At 46.0% G+C, this 22,536-nt stretch overlaps 1 protein-coding gene across 8 annotated transcripts; it reads right to left on the bottom strand.

Annotated features, from left to right (window-relative positions):
* Window positions 1–5,500: 5,500 nt before the first annotated feature.
* TDH lies at window positions 5,501–20,948 on the bottom strand. Of its 8 annotated transcripts, none has more exons than XM_046939248.1 (11): window positions 20,862–20,948; window positions 17,020–19,718; window positions 16,335–16,446; window positions 14,763–14,964; window positions 13,939–13,981; window positions 12,518–12,588; window positions 11,646–11,795; window positions 11,375–11,547; window positions 10,356–10,446; window positions 9,190–9,459; window positions 5,501–8,281 (listed from the first exon to the last, which is right to left on the bottom strand). In XM_046939248.1, the coding sequence occupies exons 4-11, from the start codon at window positions 14,944–14,946 to the stop codon at window positions 8,142–8,144; spliced, it is 1,122 nt and encodes a 373-aa protein (XP_046795204.1). In that variant the 5' UTR covers window positions 14,947–14,964; window positions 16,335–16,446; window positions 17,020–19,718; window positions 20,862–20,948; the 3' UTR covers window positions 5,501–8,141. The 8 variants fall into 8 exon arrangements, with proteins under 8 accessions (XP_046795204.1, XP_046795205.1, XP_046795203.1 ...); XM_046939249.1 differs by having other exon boundaries at window positions 17,020–17,288; XM_046939247.1 differs by lacking the exon at window positions 17,020–19,718 and adding an exon at window positions 16,814–16,915 and having other exon boundaries at window positions 16,335–16,692.
* Window positions 20,949–22,536: the final 1,588 nt, after the last annotated feature.

Genomic DNA, 22,536 nt, shown 5'->3' with positions numbered 1-22,536 from the left:
AGAGACTGGTTGAGATGGGATGGAATAAAATGAGGGGGGGGAACAGTTTAAAGCAAAATGCATCATGTTGCTGAGTAACTGCACTTGCTCATAGTGTAGAGTAATGCCAGATTCACCCTGAGATGCCAGTGCTGTCTGGACAAGGAGAGGATGTAGCAATACAAATTCGCCCTGGGCTCACTGTCTGAAGATGGAGAACCCCCTTCTCCTTCCCCACTTCTCTGAAATTGCTCCTTGAGCAACTTCTCTCAAGTTGACAAAGAAAGCTGAGCCTGATGCGCCTCTGGCACCAACCTTGCCCATGGAACAGCTCTTTCCAAAGCCTTCTGCTCCAGCAGCATTGCTTGCATCTCACCCAAACCGGGGCAGTTGCTGCAAACTCAAGCATCTCCATCTCCCAGCCGGTGGCAGCACTGATTAATTAACAGCTTCCCGAGAGAGGCCAAGCCAAGTCTTAAATTAAGCTTTCCACTTCACCAGGCAAGGATGGGGACCCCTGCCCTGGCTTGGTGACAAACAAAGCTGTGACATGGGGAGCGCCCTGGAGATGGAGATGTGGCTTCTAATGGCACAGAAAGGGCTTTGGAAATCAGAGTGCCAGAAGCTAATGCCCCAAGCTCAGCAAATAACTAATCACCATCCATGTGAAAGAAAAGCACTGTGGAGAAACATCAGCCGGAGCAATGAGCAGAAACAACTTGGCACTATCTGCAAAGTGCTGGGAGAGCATCTGGGCTTCAAATTCCCAAAGTGAAGTCACCACCACACACATAAAAAAAAGTAAGAAATACCAAAAAAATATCCCAGACATCTTCCTTCGGTGATGGAAGGAGTTGGGAGCTGGAAGAAAATCTTCCAAGCTATAAAGCTGAGTCCAGCCATGGTTGCACACCTTGCAGATGAGACAGGGCTGGGATGCTGCATGTGTCTTTTTTGGGGGGAAGGACAACTGGTGGAGAGCTCAGATCACCCCAATGCACTGAGCAGTGAAGGGCCAGAAATCCTCTGGTCTCAAATCCTCATGGTCTGTATAGAGAGCATTCCTAGGGAAATCCAAAACACCAAGGCAGGGACCAACAGTCAGATTTCATGTCCTCCTCCTAATTCTTTTCCTTCTCCTCTGGGTTCTCTGCTACATAACTTTTTCTTTGGTGGCCAAATCCAGAACTCCTCAACAGCCACACTACATAGGACTTTCACATCTCTTCTTGGCCTCTTTTCAAGGCCAACGGACTATTGAATAGTTTAGGGAGAGGCACACGGGAAGAATAGAAGACAATCCCCATTGGGCCAAAAGTCAAGAAGACTTTGGCTTCCACATTTCTGCCTGAAGAGGTGGCAGATGGATGCACACGAGGCTCACACCAAGGTTTCATAGCTGAGAAACGGGATGAATTTAGGGTGGTCCTTTGTGGAGCCAGGAGTTGGATTCAATGATCATACGTGGAATCGTAGAATGGCTTGGGTTGGGAGGAACCTTGAGGATCACCCAGATCCAACTCCCTGCCATGGGTAGTGTTGCCATCTGCTGGATCAAGTTGTGATGATCCTGTGGGTCTCTTCCAACCTGGGATATCCTAACCTCTCCAAACTGCCCTGGACACTTGCGTAGATTTCTTGTCTGATCCCAAGAAAAAGGGAACAACCGCCCAGGATGGTTCTTTCTGGCCAAGGACCCACAGGGTCTGCAGCAAGTATGCATGCCCGGCGATGGAAGGGAAACGTCCCTGCCCTCTCTTCGCAATGTTCAGCTTATCTTGGACAATTGGCCCAGCTGCTGTTGCCAGGCAGAGGGGTTAGAGGTAGAAAATCTACTCTTGGCACTGCTTCCAGAACCTGCTGCCAATAAAGCAAACACCCCGGGCAGCCACGCGTCATTGGCAGCTCAGACATCTCTGTAGTGTTTGCAGTATTTCATGAGTGATGGGGGACAGCGTCCAGTGAGCACTGGGGTCCAATTGCTCTTGGCAAGATTGTACCCATTTTCTTCCCACATACTTGATACAAGCTCCTCCAATTGTTTATCATCCCCAGAGGCAAATGCAATGGGGAAAGGAACGGAGGGACGCGTGCGTGTGGGCATGAGGTTGCTGGACTAAGGCAGAGGGAAGGGGCTACTAATAGGAAGGACTGGGTTTTCATTAGTTAAAAATTCATGAAAAGTTAGTTTCATGAGAAAAAAAATAAGAAAAAGCCATGAAAAACAGTGGACCTCAGTGGAAGGGACCTCCGGAGGTCATCTACTCTGAGGAACCCAGAACTGGACACAGTGTTCCAGATGTAGCCTCCCCAGGGCAGAGCAGAGGGGAGGATCACCTCCCTCTCCCAATGGCCACACTCCGTGCAATGCACCCCAGGGAACCATTGGACTCCAGGGGGCAGAGCTTTAAAAACATATGAGAATCTTATGAATCTTGAGCTGCAGGTCCAGAGAACTGGCAGTGTCGGTTGGAGGGGAAGCAGACGGCTGGTGGACGGACTCTGGACTTTGTTTTGTCCCCTGTGATGTTGGTTTTGCAACAGTTCAGCTGATGACGGGTTTTCACCCTGCCACTACTGAAAGTCCAGGTAGATTAAAGACCTATTGCACCAGATGGGGGAAGGAGAGATCATCTTTGCAACAATGACCTTTTCTTGCCAAAAAACGATGTGCTTGCTGGTGTCCTTGGAGCAGGACTGATGTCCCCTGCCAAGAACTCCTCTACTGAAGATTGGCCTGAAAGCTGTCCCACCCATTCATCAACATGCCATGACCCCACTGCAGCAGCAAAATGCCTGCAGATTCATTTATCCTGCTGGGAACAGGGCTTTTGCCCCCTTCCCATGATGAACAGGGGGGGGTTGTGGAGGTCCATGGGACTGGGAGCAATTGCAGGGATGAGTTGAGCGACTTGCAGCAAGGTGGGGGAAAAATAAGGTTGCTGAGGCAATGTGTAGAGCTGTCTTGGAACCATGCGGGTTATCTGCCTCCAACCACGTCTCCAAGCTCCCTTTCCTTTCCATCTATCATTACACTACCTCTTATCACCCAGGAACACTTTTAAACTCTGGGGCCACAATGATTTTTCCATAGACTCACAACACAGAGGTTGGAAGAGGCCTCTGAGACCTTCTGGACCCAAAGCAGGGTGCCCACGACCACGTCCAGGTGTGGCTTTGGGAGCTCTCCAGTGAGGAGACTTGACAGCATCTCTCCATTTGCCTATAGATTAGTGGGGGGAAGGAGGGGGTTGTTATCTATTTAAAGACCAAAGTGACTACAGTAATGCAAAGAAATAAGAAAGCCTTCAAGCATTAACACCTGTAGTGTTTTCTGCCTTTCAAAGTGCCTGGATGAGGTTTGCACAAGCGGCCTGGGAAGCTGGAGAAATCAGCATTTCTGTGCTGGAAAAAATGCCTTCTGGATCAGAAAAGGAACGGGATTTGTAAATGGCTGAACTCACCTAAGACGGAACGCACTTCAAGACAGAAGGCTGCTCTAGAGAAAATAGAACTGAATATCCTATAGTAAAATCTATATGGGAAGTTTCACTCAAAAGCCATCACTTACAGGAAATCTAGATATTTTTCATATTAACGTCAGAATTTTCTGCTGTGGGGACCCATCGAGGAGAGGGCACTGAGCCCTCTGAGGCTTGAAGAGCTGCATAGTAATTCTGTACACAGCAATCCCATTGCGTCACCAACGAAGCACCAGGCACCACTCAAAGGGCATGCGCAAGCACACCCCTCCACACACCTCCTGCACATCCCCTCCAAGTGCTCAGACCCCGTGAAGAATTTAAGCTCACATACAATTATGGTATGAAGCCAAAAATAGGCTGAGGAGCACTTGTCTGGCCCGAGCTTCCAGGATAAGGGCAAAGGTTTCACAGCTCAAGCAAACATCTGATTGAAATAGAAACAACCTGCCCCGGGTATGCCAGCAAAGCCCCCTCACTGCCTCAAGCATGAATGGGAGCTGCAGCATCGGCATCCCAGCCCTGCAGGTCCACGCAGTGCCCTTTGGCTAACCCCAACTTCAGCTCCTTCTCTTCTTATCCCTCGGTCCTCCTCCCTGGAAGCACACAGAGCCTGGGTCAAATGGTACATCAGTGCCCCATTAGGAATCAATCATGCAATAGAATCCTGAGCCAGACAGGATTTGCAACTATATCCCAGACTCAAGTGGTGACTTTACACAGGACTGGAAGGTCCTTTCCTGAGCACTGGAAGCAGGCTCTGTTCCAAGCTCAGTAGTGTGGGCGTTAATAGCACACTGCCATAGAAGTATGTAGTTGAGCACCAACTTTGAAGCCCATGGGATGCCAAACAACAGACTCCAGCAGCACTCTCACCTTGAGAAAGTGCAGAGTTTCTTTGTTAACTCTTTTTAGCATAATTTACCAAGCAACATAGTGTCAGCATTGCTCCAATCTCTATGCTCCTTCTTAAATGGGAAGAGAGAAGAGAGGTCAATAGCAAAGTCAATAGCTGACTCTAAGGCAATCCAGGCAGAAGTAAATATGAGAATTAAAAGTAAAAAGGTTATGAGGCTTTTGTTTTTCAAGGTCACATGCTCTCAAATCTCTGAATAACAGAGCAGACTGCAAACAAAAATAGTTTTTTTTTGCAGGGTCTGCTTTAAGATCTGAAGGGTAATTACAGTATCACAGCCCTGCAGGGGTTGGAAGAGACCACTGAATCCAACTCCCTGCTAAAGCAGTTTCCTACAATAGGTCATACAGGTCAGCATCCAGATGGGTCTTGGATATCTCCATAGAAGGAGACTCCACCACCTCTCTGGGCAGCCTGTGCCAGTGCTCCCTCACCCTTATGGTAAAGAAGTTCTTCTGCACGTTTGTACAGAACTTCCTATGTACAAGTTTTAGGCCATTGCTCCTTGTGCTATTGCTATGCAGCACCAAGAAGAGCCTGGCCTCATCCATTTGCCTCCCACCTCCCTTTAGAACAGTGATCTAAAGCTATCTCTATCAGAACACTGCTACTTTTTTGTGATTTTGAAGATGCAGAGATAAGAAGAAACACAACTGAGCATGGGCCAACTGGCTTTCCATACCCTACAAAAGGGGTTGGAAGTCTAAAAGTGACAGAAGAAAATCTGAAACCCAAACTGTTTGGACTACAGCCACCTACCTACAATGCACAGCCCAGATATCTGCCTAGTGGCTTGTTGATGTTAAAAGGGTAAACATGTTGTACCTGCTTGGGACCAACTGCCTACTGTACAGAGCAATAGGAATAATCAGCAGAAAGTGTACATACAAATGCCTGCATAGACGGCCTCACTGCATAGACGGCCTCACTGCATAGACGGCCTCACTGCATAGACGGCCTCACTGCATAGACGGCCTCACTGCATAGACGGCCTCGGGATGAATCTCTGCTTCAAATTATCCACCACTTCTGCAGCAAAAGGAAAGCCTTCAGTGCTTACCAGCATCCTTCTACAACGTGGATCACAGTACCTATGTGATCTAACCAAGGATGACAAAGCAAAGACATCTGTATAGAACTTTATTAAAGTAGGCATCACCCACAGTTTGCAGTATTTGAAAAAAAATATTCCTAACATCTTTTTTTTTTTTTTCCTGAATAGGTAACAGCCGCAACACTCAAATGTCATGGGAGAAGTCTAAGCCCAGAAGTCAGGCTCCAAACTGGTAGAAAAAGTCATACACTTCGTACCACATCAAACTGGTTTAGTACAGAAAACACTGTAGCATTGTCACAACAGAAGTTACAGGGGAGATATGCAAAAAGAAAACACGGGCATCGTTGGTCACAGGTTAAAAACCAGAGTGCTCCTAAATTAGTCAGCAATTTTTGGTAGACAACACACTATTGACAATGCCAGAGGTCTGATTTTCACCTGCGCTTTAACAACTTAAAGCTTCTGTACAATGCCACAGTGAAGGACAGCTTACTTCAGAAGAAAGAGTATTTTTTGTTCTTCACCCCTTTTAGCATTAACTAGAGCTCTGAACAGGGGTGAGTAGAGTGGGACCCCATCACTTTCTCTGAACTAAAGAAATGAAACCAGCCAAAGAGCTGTTGATGGGTCTGATTCCATGGAATGGAGGCAACAAGGAGTCCCCTGGCACTGATTTAAGGACTAGAATGGACAAAACTATTTAAATCCTTTAAAGCCCTTCATCTGATGGATCAGTGTCACAGTTTAATGGCAGACACTCTTGTTTTAGCATGCTAGAGGACAAAACCAGAGTCAAGCTGTTCTTGGATGGTATGAATAAACCCAACTTCGCTGGCCCATTGGGCCAAATATTACACTTGAACAACACGAGAGCTACAACAGTGGTGAACATTTTCAAACTTGCCTTTTTCAGAAATGTAAACATTATAAAGCAAGTTTTAAGAACAGGCCACAACCCTAGAGGGTTTTCAGCTTCAGTACCTGGGAAATGCACACTTTGCCAACAGATAAAGCAGTAAGATACATACAAAACCAAGAGATACAACTTTAAGTGTTTAAAATGATACTTGGTTTTCTCATGAAAGCAACCTTCAAACCAAGATGATATGGTGAAAACCATTTCCCCTGCAGTATGTAGATTCCCTCATAAAGAGGCAGCAATCAGGTCATGTCAGTTAGCCACTAACTGAAGAAACACTGCAGGGTTACAGACTGTAGCAGACTCTCAGTTACCAAAGCCTTGTCAAAGAAAACTTAGTGAACGACGTAGACAAGAAAATATTGAGTGTAATTCCTACATGGGCAACTGGAGTATACGAGACAAAATAGATGGAGGGCTTCATCTAGGGAATTTCCAGTTATTTTGGAAATGAAAGATATCTTTTCTTTGAGAAAGTAAAATACAATCCAAGTTCCCAGATGTTGTTTCTCAAGGCATACTATTCCTATAGTAGCCCATGGCCCAGATGCAAGAGTGCTGTTTTACCTTAAAAGGCTTTCCTGTCTCTCCAGTCTGTCATTTCTCACTTTCAAAGTCTCATAAGTAGCTTTTGGATAGACACATCTTCTCTGCATCCTTCTACTAAGATTCCCTTGTTAATCCCAGAATCTCCTGTGCATTAAACTCAATGAGCAGAACAGGCCTTAACTGTAGCTAGGAGATGGTTTCCACCTCTGGAATCCTCTCTAAAGAACAGAAGCATATGACAGTCGCACATAAATAGCATCTACAAATACATCTGCAGCACATACAGAAAAAGCAGCCAACATGAACAGATCTCAAAGGTCAACCTGACTAATGTAAATAAGTCTCCATCATCAGCCCAACTCAGAACTTGCTCTAGGCAGCATGTCATAATGCTAGCATAGCAAACAAGTGGGATGACCAGAAGTAGCAATAATTAACAATAACCCCACTCCTGGGCACTGTCTTCTTGAAATATACCCTGGATTCTCATAAACATAACAGCTTTCTGTATTTTGGATCTACTGAGGTTAAACTGATGGCAGCAGAGTTTTGAAATAATAGGAAAAGCTTAGCTTGTAAACCCTGTCATTTTTAAAGCACAAAGAGAATTCAAGTTTTATTCCTCTTCACATTTATAGGCATTGTAAGAATAATGTTACTTCGTATGTCCTACATATAGAGAATGGTATGTTTATACAGTAATATATATATATGAATATGAAATACTAACCAAAATTTGACTTCAAACTAGAGTTGCAAAAACCCTGCCTGCAATTTGGAAACATCAAATAGCACATTTCTCTCTTTTGTAAGCAGAGAGGAAAGGATCATATCTTACTATGATCTAATAACCTCCACTAGGGAAATGGAAAAACCATTTTTAACACAGCGGGATGTTCCTGAAACATCAGGTTTGACAGCATTGCCCCATGTTGCTTGCTGGATATGAGGCAGAAAGAATGACTGGAGATTCATCAGCCAAGAGTACATGCTTTTTGTTCCTACTTGCTTGAATATGAAAGTTCTAGAACTCTGTATCATGGGTGCTTTACTTGGAGACAGCTCCTAATGATGTTGTGTGTCTAACAGGACACTCCAGCTACAGTATAATTCTGCCCAACTCCATTGCTACTTAGGAAAACTAATAATTGACATGCTCTAAGACTCAAAACTATAGAACTGATTTAGCCATTTCTTCCTGGTCCTCTGTGGAAATCTGGAAACATCTGACAAAATATTTCAGTTAGCTTGAGCAATCCTGGAATCAGACCCAAGGAAGCTAAACATTGTAGACACCAATTCAGGGAGGTCATAATCATGTTTCCAACCCCAGTCTCTCCGGGCATTGCTGTCATCAAAGTTCATTGGCCAGCTGTCAGCTGCAGTAAAAAGAACAAGAAACAATGAGCATAAGGTTTAAGAAAAATCATAGAAAGGCCTGGTGAAAAGGACCACAGTGATCATCCATTTCCAACCCCCTGCTATTTGCAGGGTTGCCAACCAGCAGACCAGGCTGCCCAGAGCCACATCCAGCCTGGCCTTGAATGCCTCCAGGGATGGGGCATCCACAGCCTCCTTGGGCAACCTGTTCAGTGCGTCACCACCCTCTGGGGGAAAGACTCCCTCCGAATATCCAACCTAAACCTCCCCTGTCTCAGTTTCAAACCATTCCCCCTTGTCCTGTCACTATCCACCATCGTAAACAGCAGTTCCCCCTCCTGTTTATATTCTCCCTTCAAGTACTGGAAGGCCACAATAAGGTCTCCCCACAGTCTTCTCTTCTCCAAGCTAAACAAGCCCAGTTCCCTCAACCTTTCCTCATAGGAGAGGTGCTCCAGCCCCCTGATCATCTTAGTGGCCCTCCTCTGGACCCACTCCAAGAGCTCCACATCCTTCCTGTACTGGGGGCCCCATGCCTGGATGCAGCACTCCAGATGGGGCCTCACAAGAGCTGAGTAGAGGGGCACAATCACCTCCCTCTCCCTGCTGGCCACCCCTTTTTTAATGCAGCACAGAACACAGTTGGCCTTCCGGGCTGCAAGTGCACACTGCTGGCTCACATCCAGCTTCTCATCCACCAGGACCCCCAAGTCCTTTAAAAAATATCTTTAAACTCCAAGGTGTATCATCACTGGTCATTTGAACTACTAAAGCTCATTTCTAGACCATAAGACTTGAACTTTATAGTAGACATTTCCAAGAGTCTCAAAGGAAAACACTTTTGTTCTTGACGTACAGCAACCCAATGATTTCCCCTTTTACCTGCTGCCCAGAAAGCAATACCCACCTATTGCCTGCCTGACCGTGTCCACATTGTAGGTCACCTGAAGCTCAGGAACGTGCTTCTGTACCTCTTGTGCCAGCTCTTCAGGAGTGAAGCTCATGGCACTGATGTTGTATGTCCTCATGCTCAGTGCCTCTGCAGGGGCCTCCATGACCTCTAGAGTTGCTTTCAAGCAGTCATCAATGTACATCATAGGAAGGCGTGTGTCCGGCTTTAAGTTGCACTCAAATTTGCCAGTCTTAATGGCATCGTGGAAAATCTGGACAGCATAATCTGTAGAAAAGTAGAATAGATGTGTGTATCTGCCTTTGTCTGTTGTTCACATTGTGACAGTCAACAATCTTCACATTATAATCGAATCACAGAACGGTTGGGTTGGAAGGGACCCTGAGGATCATGAAGCTCCAACACCCCCTCAACACAGGCAGGGCCACCAACCTTCACATGTAATACCAGCCCAGGCTGCCCAGTGCCCCATCCAACCTGGCCTTGAACACTTCCAGGGATGGACAGGGCATCCACAGCCTCTCTGGGCAGCTGTTCCAACACCTCACCACTCTCATAGGGAAGAGCTTCCCCCTGATATCCAACCTAAGTCTTCCCTCCCTCAACTTAAAACCATTTCCCCTTGTCCTGCCATTATCTACCCTTGCAAAAAATTGACTCCCCTCCTGTTTATAGGCTCCCTTTAGGTACTGAAAGGCTGCAATGAGGTCACCCCACAGCCTTCTCTTCTCCAGGCTGAAGAAGTCCAGCTCCCTCAGCCTGACTAGTTTACCTCCAGTCTCCCATCTAAAACCCAGCAGTGTTTGATTTACAAGATGCAGCAGAATACAAGAAGCCATCTCAAATTGTCTTGAAGTCACTCTAGCATTTGCACATCGCAGCAATACAGCAGATTGGAATTTATTCTTTTTTTTTTTTAAATAAAATGGTCTCACAATGAGCATAACTAAGCCAAACTCTCTCAGACAGTGCTTATAGGTAAAGACTACCAAAGTACACCCTAAGGTTGCAGTGGACAAGAGTACTGTCACAATTTCCAGTTGAAACAGAATCTTTACACAGATGCTTTATTAAATTCTATAAACAGATTAAAAATGACTCCATTGGTTTATGGATTTGCTGCTCTTGTCTGCAACACTGAGAAATACACACAAACCACTTACCAGTTGTTCCCCCACCAGGCTGAGAGTCGGCAGATATGATTCCTGGGTACCTCAGGCAGCGAAAGTCGAGGCCATATCGGTAATGGTAGTACTACAGAGGGAGGAGAGAAGCACACAGTTTCACACAACAAAGCTAGGCCTTACAGCTCATTGCTTCCACAGGAACAATCTCCCACAGGATAAACCTTCATTCCGTAAACTTTCCTTTACAGGGGAGAAAGAAAAGGAATTACTGAACAGTCTACACTCCCTGTCAGGTAGCTGAGCTGACTGCCTGTCCTCTTCTAGTTTTCATCCACATCAGTAAGATCACAGAATGCCTTGGGTTGGAAGGGACCTTTAAGATCACCTAATTCCATATGGATTGCCTTTTACCATAGAGCCTAGATCCAGCATTCAGAAGTTTCTCATACAAAGCCAATAGAGAAGTTCATAGAATCATAGAATGGTTTAGATTGCAAGGGACTTTTAAAGGCCATCTCTTCCCACTCCCTGCAGTGAGCAGGGACACTCACAGCTCCATCAGTGCTCAGAGCCCATCCAGCCTGACCTTGGCTGTCTACAGGGATTTGGCACCACCATCTCTCTGGGCAGCCTGTGCCAGTGCAAGTTATGCCTGTACAGACTTTCATGGCTTTGACTGTGCAGAAGTGAGGGGGTTTTTTTCATTTGTTTACTTTTTTGGTAAAAGTCACCATTGTCTACAGTGCTTTCCCAATGCTTTGTATGCTTTCATTTATGCAGTGTCATTCACATTGGCAGATAAGGAAGAGAGGACAAAGTCGAAAGAATCAGGGAAATAAATGGTATTAAAGTCAAACTGGCCAGTTCCTAATTCTTAGTGCTTATTCCTAAAAAATTTCAAAAATACCTTTTCCTGCTGCCTCAGACTACTATAGAGTACTATATGTAATATATACACATACCATCTATATAGTATGTATATACACACATTAATATATCCACTACAAATCAATGAAATTTTCCCAGAACTTTAATGAAAGAAGACAAGTTCTCACCTCTCCCATCAGTTCAGCATGAACCTTGGAGACACCATAGATGGTCCTTGGTCTCTGAATGCAGAGATCAGGAGTTGGATCTCGGGGAGAGGTGGGCCCAAAGGCTCCAATCGTGCTTGGAACAAAGAGTCGCAAATTATGCTCAGCTGCAATATCCAAAACGTTGTGTAAACCTGGAACAATATAAAGTTTTATCAGAACACCCACTGCACTTTCTCAGGCCTCTACAGGAAGCCTTAGGAATCACGAATTTGAAACCCTTGTCACATACCAGTAATATTTACAGCTCTGGCCAAGGGGACGTTTGCTTCTCCAACAGCACTGAGCAAAGCACTGTAGTGGAAGAGCCACGTTATGCGATTATTCACCACTATCTCACGTAGATTCTTGTAGTCCAAGATGTCCGAGTAGATGAAAGGGCCTAGAAGAATGGAGCCAGAAGGAAAGTGAGCACCAAGAAGCATGGAAGTCAAGACGAGCTCAAGATGAAACTCAGATTGGTTCTCTTCCACTCCTCTATTTGGGATTTGACTGCACAGCAAAAAGGACCTGTGGTACCAACAGCAGCCAGTACGTCAGGAAATAGAAAAGAGAAATTAAGGTGAACTGCCACCTTCTCCTTAATAGATTGACTCAAGAACCCCTGTTTTACCCAGCCAATAGCATGAGAAAAGGAAACAGTCAGTATTTCCTATTCAAATATTTACATATTATTAAGCTGTGATGAGAAAGAATCTATTCAAGTTTAATGGAAACAGAAGAGTGTAGAATATGTTTTTTGGACTCAACTTATCATCTAAATTGCCTCAAAATGGAGGAACAAAGCAGAAATTTCACTTACAACTTGTTCCCTCCAAAAGAATAAACATTTATTTTTACAGCAGGAGCCCAAAAGCCAACTGCAATTTGATCTGAACACTTACCCTGGTCAACAAAGTGGCAAAGAGACAGTAAAATAAATTCAGAGGAAAATTACTTAGAAAGAGGGAGTAACTAATAGATGAAATCCATGCCTGGGCAAGATTTCAGAACAGGAAGGCACTATCCAGAAGTTTCAAACTGCCATTTGCTCAGTAAGCCACACATCATTTAGACTTTGGTAAAGTCAGTGTTATTTTTCCATCTGCTCCCCCAGGCACTCACCACTATAAAAAACGTGATCCGCTGGCTTCCGAATGTCAGACAAGATCACATTGTTCTTTCCAAATCGTTTCCTGTAGAGAAATACCCAGATGGTACAGTGAGTCCACAGCCTTCACAGTAATTCATTAGTTGCTCTTCTGCTATTCTGGTTAGCAGGAGCAATATCAGAAGGAAAACAAATTCTTCGGTGACATCAGTTGCTCTACTAAAGCAAAACAAACCCCCACCACTTTCTCTTTAGTATCAATATAGTGTCTCAGGAAATAAGTTAACCAGTTCTAGTAGTTTTTCTACTGAAAGACACATCAGTCTTTCAGAAAATGATTTGAGAAAAGTCCTTCCTGCCCTCCTCTTGCTGAAAATTGTATCCAGAAAATCTACTCCCCCATAGGCACCAAAAAGCCACTGGGTGTGCTGTAACAGCAGCTGTTTTCCTATCAGCAAGGTAAATAGAACTGATAAAGTCATCTCAGCCTTGTACTGTTCTAATCAGCACAGTCTGGGAAAGCAAGTCTAATGGAATAGGAGTACAGTGCAGCCTTCCATTATTTGCATGATTTTAAGTATATCATAGAAATGGTTGAAAACATTCGAACTGCAGCATGGCATCAAATGCAGCATGTTGGCTTCCTTTTATCAGTCCAAACACTGCCTGCATACAAATTACACCCTGGAGCTGAGTAGTGAGTATATGGACAGCGATGAGAGCTTGTAGAATTTTGGAAAGATACCATGAAAAAATAAGGTACATGTGTGTGTGAGGTGGGGGAACAGAAAGAAATAGAAGGGATACACTTTGTATTTACTACTATTCCTGCTGCATCAGCCCATCTTTTGTCAATTATAAAATATTAGGGTACATAATCTTGAAGGAAGTTTTATTTCTATTTGCACTGCACTAAGCAGGGCATCTTATTCCTGAGGCAGCTTAACTGAAACTTTCATAGAGAAAAAGGTTAGCAGTAGTTAAGTGCAGCTGCTGGGCAGTTAGCAAAGTTCTTGCTTTTTTCACGTGGATGTTTATACTCCTTTCCTCTCCCATAGCACCCATATAAAATCCCAACCTTTTTCTCCTGGGCAGTGAAACACAGCCTTATTTGGCTGTCCACACTCTGAGGATATTGGTTGTGAATACTGTCATTGAACCAGGAACAAGCTGAACTCAGTGGTCAGCCTCTCAGACAAAACTATTTTGGGAACCATGACCAACATACACACAAAGTGCATCAGTGAACACAAACCAAGTACAGAAATTAAAAAAACAGGTAGAAGTTTAAGGTTATGTACAAAACCAAGCAGCAAAAAACTCTGCATTTCTCACCAGGATTCTTTTAAATGCTTCCCTGAAAATTATCACTTCTCCAAGTTGTGACTCAAGTTTGAATGCCTCACTACTACTGAGTCAAAGAATCATGGCATACCTGAGGAGCTTCGCAAGTCCCACACCGAGCTGGCCAAGCCCACCTAAAAGACAACACACAGGAAACAAAACAGAGAAGTAGTATTGAAACACAGCAGCCCGGTATGACATGCATCACATCAGAAATGTGTGCTATGTCTCTTCTGAGAATCATAGAATGGCCCAGGTTGGAAGAGACCCCAAGGATCATGAAGCTCCAACCCCCCTGCCACAGGCAGGGCCACCAACCTCCACATTTCATACCAGCCCAGGCTGCCCAGGGCCCCATCCAACCTGGCCTTGAACACCTCCAGGGATGGGGCATCCACAGCCTCTCTGGGCTCCTCACCACTCTCACAGTAAAGAACTTCCCCCTGATGTCCAACCTAAATCTTCCCTCCTTCAACTTAAAACCATTTCCCCTTGTCCTGCTGTTATCTACCCTTGTAAAGATTTGGCTCCCCTCCTGTTTGTAGGCTCCCTTTAGGTACTGAAAGGCTGTAATGAGGTCACCCTGACCTCATTCTCTTCTCAGAATCAGCATGTTTTCCTTGAGAACAGCTTAAAACTCAACTGTTTTTAGTAGATTTCTGGAATAAAAATTGGAAGCAAGTGCACAGAATCACGGTACTGCAGGTGTTGGAAGGGACCTCTAGTAGAGATTATTGCATCCAACCCACCCCCCCCTACACATGGGGGATTCACATGGGACCATAAAAATTCCAGAAAGTTTTTTATTATTTTTTGCTCTGAATATCTTTGCTCCCATTATTCTGCTCAGTGGGGAGAAAGGAGGGGAGTGGGGAATTCCTGGAGCAGGCATACAGTTACGATAGGAATGCTGACCTGTAATTAGCACCCGAGGATGATCAGACTCGGAAAAAGAAACCGAGTGAAAGCTAGCATCAGAGGCCACCTGGCGGGGTGAGATGCCAATGCATCGAACAGGCACGATGGAAACCCCACATCCACAAGCAGGGCTTTGTAGCAGCTGGCTGACAGCTCTGCTCACGTTTCTGACTATTGGCATCTTCCTTCTTCAAGCACACTGTGAGAACAGGAGAAAACATCAGTCACAAATGACTCAGCCACGCTCAGCTTTTTAAACACTCCTTTAGAACACTCTTTAAAGAGGCCTGATGCAATCCAAACCCCAGCTGATGTGCCAACCCACAGCCACGTCTGCTGGAAGCAGCCTGGGAAGGAAGATGAATAGAGGTAATGTATTCACCAGAGAGAGCACAAGAAAATATTCACAGCTCCAGCACAGGCTCCAGTATAACGAACATAGAATCCAGTTCAAATTTAAGCCTTTTCATGCTAGAAACCATGATTTCAAGCAACAGACAGCAAATGCAGAATTCTATCCTTAAAATCCTTCAGACTTTTAACTGTCTTCTCCAAAACGTTGCTTGCTTGAGATTATGTTGTCAGTTACGTTCCCTTCCTGTTGCACATATAAGCAAGAACTATGGGAAGACGGAAGGCCATAACAAGAAATGACACCAGCTAATTGCTGTAGGTATCTTCTAGCACCAATTCACAATAAGCACAGGCAAGCAAACAACTAATTAACTAGGGTGCTCTTTTCACTTACGGCAATACAGAAGGTGGGGAGTTTTCTGGCACTTGAAGGAGTCCTGTTATTTGAACACTGTTCCTGGACTTAATCTCAGATGTGACTCATTGCTATCCAAGAGGCTGTGAGACCTCTCTTCTACCTTGATTCTCTAGCGTTGATGAGCACAGTTCAGCTTACAGTGCTGCACTGGAAGGCAGCCCTGCACGGAAAGGCCTGAGGGACACAAAGCTGAACTTCAGCCTTGCAAAAAGAAGGCCTCATAGGATGCCTGATCCATAACCTTTTCCCTGACAGTACCTGAAGCAGCATTTTGCATTTTGAGCTCTGGTTGCAGAGTACACTAACTAAAATTAGTTGCTATTGACAATGCCACAGTGGGATCAGGTCAGTTTCCCACTCACTGAATTAGATTCTCCAAATGCACTCACAGGATAAACACACAGGCTTAACAGGGGAATCCATGGGCAAGTTCAGGCAGGCCCAAATGAGCTGTAAACATTCTACACCAGACAAAGAAAACCCTTTGGTTAACCAGGCAGCAGAACTTAATGCAACAATGCTACCTATGTCATGCATTCCTTCCTATTTTAAATATAAGAGTGGAAATGGAGTAATTAGCTGCTGATAGAATTATAGAATGGCCTGGGTTGAAAAGGACCACGATGATCATCTGGTTTCAACCCCTCTGTTATTTGCAGGGTCGCCAACCACCAGACCAGGCTGCCCATGTTGAAACACTGCAGTTATTTCCCCCCCACCCCATTAATTTAAACCAACAAGCAATGCTAATTTCAAGGACTATACACGTTGCAGAATGCTTCCCCTCCTGTACTCACCTGTCCCTCAGCCGGCAATAGGGCAGAAGCACAGAGCAGACCGCAATTTATAGGACACTGCCTCCTTGGGAAGCCAATCAAAAGGAGACAGAAAGTAGGAGTTGTCCCAGAGCTGGAAGGAAAAAAAAAAAGAGCACGAGGGTGAGAGCAGCAGGAGGGGATATCGCTTGGTTCCCATCTGCTTCATTCTGAGCTGCCTGCAACGCTGTGATAAGAGGGGTCCGGAGCTGACAGATGCATCCGAAGGATGGGTTTTGAGCCAATGGTGGCAGCGCATAGGATTGGTGTGGAGCAAAGCTGTGCTGAGAGGTGAAGCACAAATATCCCCCGGGAAGCAGGAATGTCTGCGCGTTGGTAACTGAAAGCAAAGGGAGAGGGAAAAGGGGGGGAAACGAGCAGCTCGTGAGCTGGCATTCAGCAAGTCGGAGCCATCCCCGCTGAGCTCCGCGTTACATAACAGGCGGGCACCTGTCACTCACCTCACAGCAAAAACATGTTTATCCAAGCGAGTAGGCTCTCCTGTATTCGTTACCGATAGAACGTTACAGTGATAAGAAAGATAAGAAACTCGCGAGGCCGTCCTGGAAAATCCCATATGGGGCAGAAGAAAGTGAGGAGGGTCTGAACGCGGCCGCCCCTCCCCGCCTCACCCGGCGCTTCCAACCAGCCCCGGCCCGGCACTCACCCGCCCGTCCCCCGCCGCCGCCGCCTCCCGCCCCGGGGCTGTGGTGAGGGGGGAAGGGCGGAGCTGAACGCGATGTAGCGGGGAGGAGAGCGTGTGGGGGGGGGGCGTGGAGTGACGTCAGAGTGACGCGAAGGGGGGCATGACGTAATGTCCCCCCCGAGGAGCTCCGCTCTGGGAGATGGGCGGCTCGGGGGGTCCCACTGCAAGGGGATGAAGCACAGCCAGGTCAGGCGGACCCCGGGGAGCCTCCAGCTCCAAGCACTCTGATTCTGTCAGGAGACAAACAAGTGTAGAACCACAGAATCACTCAGGTTGGGAAAGACCTCCAAGATCACCCAGCCCACCCCCACCATGCCCACTGCCCACGTCCCTCGGTGCCACAGCCCCACGTTGAACCCCACCAGGGGCGGTGACCCCACCACCTCCCTGGGCTGCTGTGCCACTGCAGCACTGCTCTTTATGAGAAGAAATGTTTCCCAATACTCAACCTGAACCCCTCGTGGCACAACTTGAGGCCATCACCTCTCGTCCTGTCACCATGGTTTGGGAGCAGAGGCTGACCCCACATCACCACAACCTCCTTTCAGGAGCTGTAGGAGCACTGAGGTCACCCCTGAGCTCTTCTGCTCCAGGCTGACCCATCCCAGCCCCCTCAGCAGCTCCCCATAACACTTGTGCACCAGACCCCTCACTGTCTGTTCTGTAGTGAGGGGCCCAAAGTTGAGCACAGTGCTCACCAGCCATCCATACTGCAGCCCAGTGGTGCTGGCAGAGGCCTGGTTTATGGAAAGACATGAAGGATGTGCACCAGTCTAGAAGGTACAAGGCCAGATCACCAACCACCCTGTAACGCCAGGCAAACATAAGGCTCCTCCTTGCCCTAGGGTTGCCCCCTTGAAAGCATGACTTAAAATAGTACTTCTAACCACAAAACATCTTCTGATAGGCCGCGAGGTAAGAATGTCACAAAGCCTGTCCGGCTATGAAAAGAGACTTCTCATTGGGATTGCATTGCCTCTTTCTCAACTCCCTGTGCAGGATGAGTGCTGCTGTTGATGACCCCTCTGGGTGGAAGGAAGGAGCAGCTGCCTGTGCACCCAGCAGAAAACCCTTTGGTTAAACAACTACTGGGGAAGACATGGCAAATCATAGAATCATAGAATGGCCTGGGTTGAAAAGGACCACAATGATCACCTGGTTTCAACCCCCCTGCTATGTGCAGGGTCGCCAACCAGCAGACCAGGCTGCCCAGAGCCACATCCAGCCTGGCCTTGAATGCCTGCAGGGATGGGGCATCCACAGCCTCCTTGGGCAACCTGTTCAGTGCGTCACCACCCTCAGCCAGTGAAAGATTTACATACTTCGAAGTAAGACTACTCAATAATCAGTATACAGATGGAAAACCCTCCTGCCTCCAAGGAGTTTGTACAGAGGTTCAAGGGCACGTTTATTTGTCAGAACAAAGTGACAGAAAGGTTTTCAAGTAGAAGAAAGGAAGAAAGAAATCAGAAGCTCTATCACAGAAACAATAGAAGGGCAAGGTCCTCCAAGGCTCTAGTAGTTATCTTCTGACTACTGATGTCATGACTTAGGGTATAAATATAAAGTACTAGACATTTGCTTGTCTGTATAGGAGATGAAAAAGTAAAAGCTGGAAGGTATTTTATCTCCCGTTATCCCCGCTGCAAAGTTTAAAACCAATTTATGGGCAGAAATTAGGCAAGATGGAAATACCGTAATCTAGGAACCACCATCTTACAAAAACATAGGTGACATTTCAAAAAGACGTGTTTACATGTGAAATCTTGGTCAAAGGAGGATTGTTTGCCTTCAGGAACACCTTCAAACACCTGTAGTACTGCTGAAAGGAGAGCATTTGAGGGTAAATGTGACTCAAGCAGCAATCATTTATAAAAGAAAAAGGATAAGCCCACCGCCATGAACAGGACTCCATTGTAGGAATGGCAAGCAGGTGGTCCAACCAACAGGAAGGGCCCATGCTGGGAAAGTTACTGAAGCGTTACAACTAAATAAGAGTCATTACTGCAGTTAGGTTCTGTATGGCTCAGTGCTCTGCTTACAGTAAGTGGCTTCGAAAACGAGCATTATCAGAAAGTTCGTTTGCAAAGCTCTGTCCTCATCCACTTCTTGCTGTGGGTGGGCCCATACTGGATATCATGCCTGCTTCACATATAATTTTGTGCCCTCTAATTATGTGTAGCTAAACTGTTATGCAATCCCCAGCCTTCCTGCCAAGGGGTGAAACTCATAAGCAGGAGGGAAGGGAAAAAAGTCTTATAAACATCTCTGTGGAAAACTAATCTTATCTCAGAGTCTTTGTTCTTCAAGATTACCTGGGGAGTTAATATTGTTCATGTTTGTGCAAGATAGAAATGTTTGAAGTAAGGGGGGAAAAAAGTGTGGTTTGCTAGAAGTACAGCTCAACAGAAGAAAGAAAGGGTCTGGAGTTCTGGAAGCTCTTTTGTATGGTTGCAGCTGGTAATAAGGCTTGTGAGGATTGGCTTAGGAAAATCACAGAATCATAGAATGGTTGGGTTGGAAGGAACCTCAAGGATCATGAATCTCCAACCCCTCCGCCACAGGCAGGGCCACCAACCTCCATATCTAAGACCAGGCTGCCCAGGGCCCCATCCAACCTGGCCTTGAACACCTCCAGGGATGGAGCATCCACAACCTCTCTGGAAAAGAAAAGATTCTGTCAAGTTCTGCCTAAAGATGGGCATACATATACTGCTTAGTATAGAAAGGCCTGGCACAGCAGGATGTTGCTAAGACTCTTAGAGAGGGTAGATATGAGATCAGGTTTAAGTCCGAATGCTTTGCACAAACTGCTCCATGCCCTCTAATCCTTCTGGTTGCTCAGTAAGAACTTCTTGCTACATACAGCTTTGCATAGGAGTGTCAGAAATGTCTGGACTGCAGCAAACCATGTTGTGTTCATGGGCTTCTGCAGTTTTGCTCAAACAAGACCCCTTCCTGTAAGGATGCTCTCCTGTGGCCCCCAAGAAATACACAGCGTTGTCCATGCTGCCTCCATACTGTGTTGCAGTATTAATCATATTGACTGGGGAGTGCCTCTGCATGAGCCCCACCAGATGGGACTGCCTTTCAGTGCGTGTCTGCAAACAAGAACAGACTGTTCAGGACATTTCCTTTAAGTAACCCAAGCAGACATGGGCAGGGAGGTGTACAGCAGCAAACAGCACGTGATGGGCTGAGGAACAGAACAGGAGATCACAGCTCAGTGGTGGGCAAAAGAGGAGTAATGAAGAGGCTGAGTGAAGGATGGTGCTGGAGAAAACAGGCAGAACCAGCATACTGAGGTCCCAAATGACTGTGTGAGCTGTGTGCTGCATGCAGTCACTTCTCACTGGAGATGTGGAATGCATCTAACCCCCCAGAGTCCACTTCACAAAGATGTGTCTGGGGGTGAGAGAAGGATTTGTGGAAGTTGCATCCTCTGATAGACCTCTGATACCTACCTACGTAGGTAGGTGTATCAAACAGTTCCTTTCCCCAGGAAGAAAAAGAAGAAGCAGAATTACTAAGCACGAAGCACACCAAGAGCTCTGGTGGATAAGCACAGGGGAGACAGTAAGGCTCAGAGGACGCAGTCCTAAAGCTGAGATCCTAAAACATAGGGTCCAGGTAAATAACCCACCAAATATTTACAGTCTTGCACTACTGTCTTGCACAGAGATCTACCATTCATGTGTTTCGATTAAAAAAAGGTCTGCAGTGGATACTCCCATCCTATCCCAGCTCAATATACCTGGTATCACACGCATTCCCTTTCTCAGATCATTTTAGTTTTCACTTACAGAGTCAGGCAGTGTCTGAGTGCTGACGCTCCGTGGGTCTCTGGTGGACATATTGCTCCACTAACTCCACTGTATGGCCTTCAGCTTAAACAGCAAGTATGTTGATAGGATGTTTTCTTCTTGGAACAGCAACGCCCATCTCCTGCACAAAATCAGCCAGCAGACTCTTGTTTGTGATATGCTTGAAGCTACACAGGGCTTTCCTGAACTGCTCTATCAGCTGGGGCTGTAAATACGAGCCTGTGTACTGATAGGGCATGTGTCCAGTTTAGAAGCATGGTGTCATAACTGCTCTGCAGGCAGCTCAGACACCAAGTAATGACTCCTACAGGCTCTGTTCCACGAGGATCCCCTTGACTGAACAAGGTTGGACACTGGTTTCTGCACCTAAGACCAACCAAGTGACCCATTCTGGGTCACTTCTGCTGGGCAGAGGCACTTTGGACTTCACACATCCATGAGCTGCTGAGCTTGATGGAGAAGGGGAAACCATTTATTTGTGATACTTTTCTACAAAGCAAAACCTGGCCCAGAAGCACGGTAGAACTTAACAGGTCCCAATCTGCCACCAGGCCAGTGACATCAGTAAGACTGCAAGCACTGGAAACCACATCCTAATAAAGGGAAAAGAACTCTTTACAGCTATTCATGCACAAGAGCCACTGAAAGGATGCCACACCAGAAAAGGCAGCAGCAGAAGATTGAAATGTGAAGGTGAGGATTAGCAAGAGAAAGACCAATTAGATACTACCGCCCTCCAATGTCTGGGCAGTCAAGGAGAATTCATGGTGCTGTGGTGGTACAATTAATAATCTTGAAGGCAAAGTAACTGAAAAGCCATTCCTTTCAAATAAAAGCTAAGCCTGTGATTGTTTCCAATTGCCCGTTTGTAAGCTAACACTCCTACAGGCTCCACCAAGAGCCATCTCTCCATATTGTCACTTAATGCACTGCCTGATACCCTCTTAACAGCTGTTGCAATTAGCAAAGTACTTAAGGCGTCCTTCCCTCACCGGGATGGGTACCTGGCTTTGTTAAGACTACAATTATTCTTTGGAGTCCATCCCTTCAGGGATGGATACCTGGCTCTGTTAACATTGGAATGATTTGTTTTCCTTCGTATCTTCTTTCCTGAAGCAGTATATTGGTTGGGTCTCTGCAATCAGGTGGGAGAGAACTGGGGAGCAAAGGGGTAGATGCTGTCCAAATGTTCTCTCACCATGACTGTTGTTAAAGCTTTTGTCTGACCTATCTTCAATTGTACTTGCATTATTACGCACTTGGAGTCCTTGTATTCTCTGGCAAACAGCTCTTGGGCAAATGGACTGAACCAGGCAATGTTAATGGAAAGCAGAGAGAGCGTGCTATAGTTTTTCTGCAAGAAACTGGATCCAGGTCACTCAGTTCATGTTACCAGAGACCTGTAGGACCAGATCACTCACTTGGGTAAGCCAAGAGCCATCCTGACTTACACTTACTGGAACAGCCTTGTCTTCATATAGTCTACGACCCTCAGACCATAGCAGCCAAAATCAATGAGTCAGTTGTCAATTCTGGATACCACAAGTTCTTGTCACCTCATGTGCCACAGAAGCCACAAAGAGTCACTAAGAAAGGAGGGTGAACTTCTGTTTGGTGACAGCTCAACCACCAAGACCGTGAATAGAACAAACAT

Source organism: Gallus gallus, chromosome 3 (genome assembly GCF_016699485.2).
Source record: "Gallus gallus isolate bGalGal1 chromosome 3, bGalGal1.mat.broiler.GRCg7b, whole genome shotgun sequence".
NCBI classification, from domain to species: domain Eukaryota; kingdom Metazoa; phylum Chordata; class Aves; order Galliformes; family Phasianidae; genus Gallus; species Gallus gallus.
Note: the sequence above shows the minus strand (reverse complement) of the source record. Positions and strands in the feature narration are given on the sequence as shown.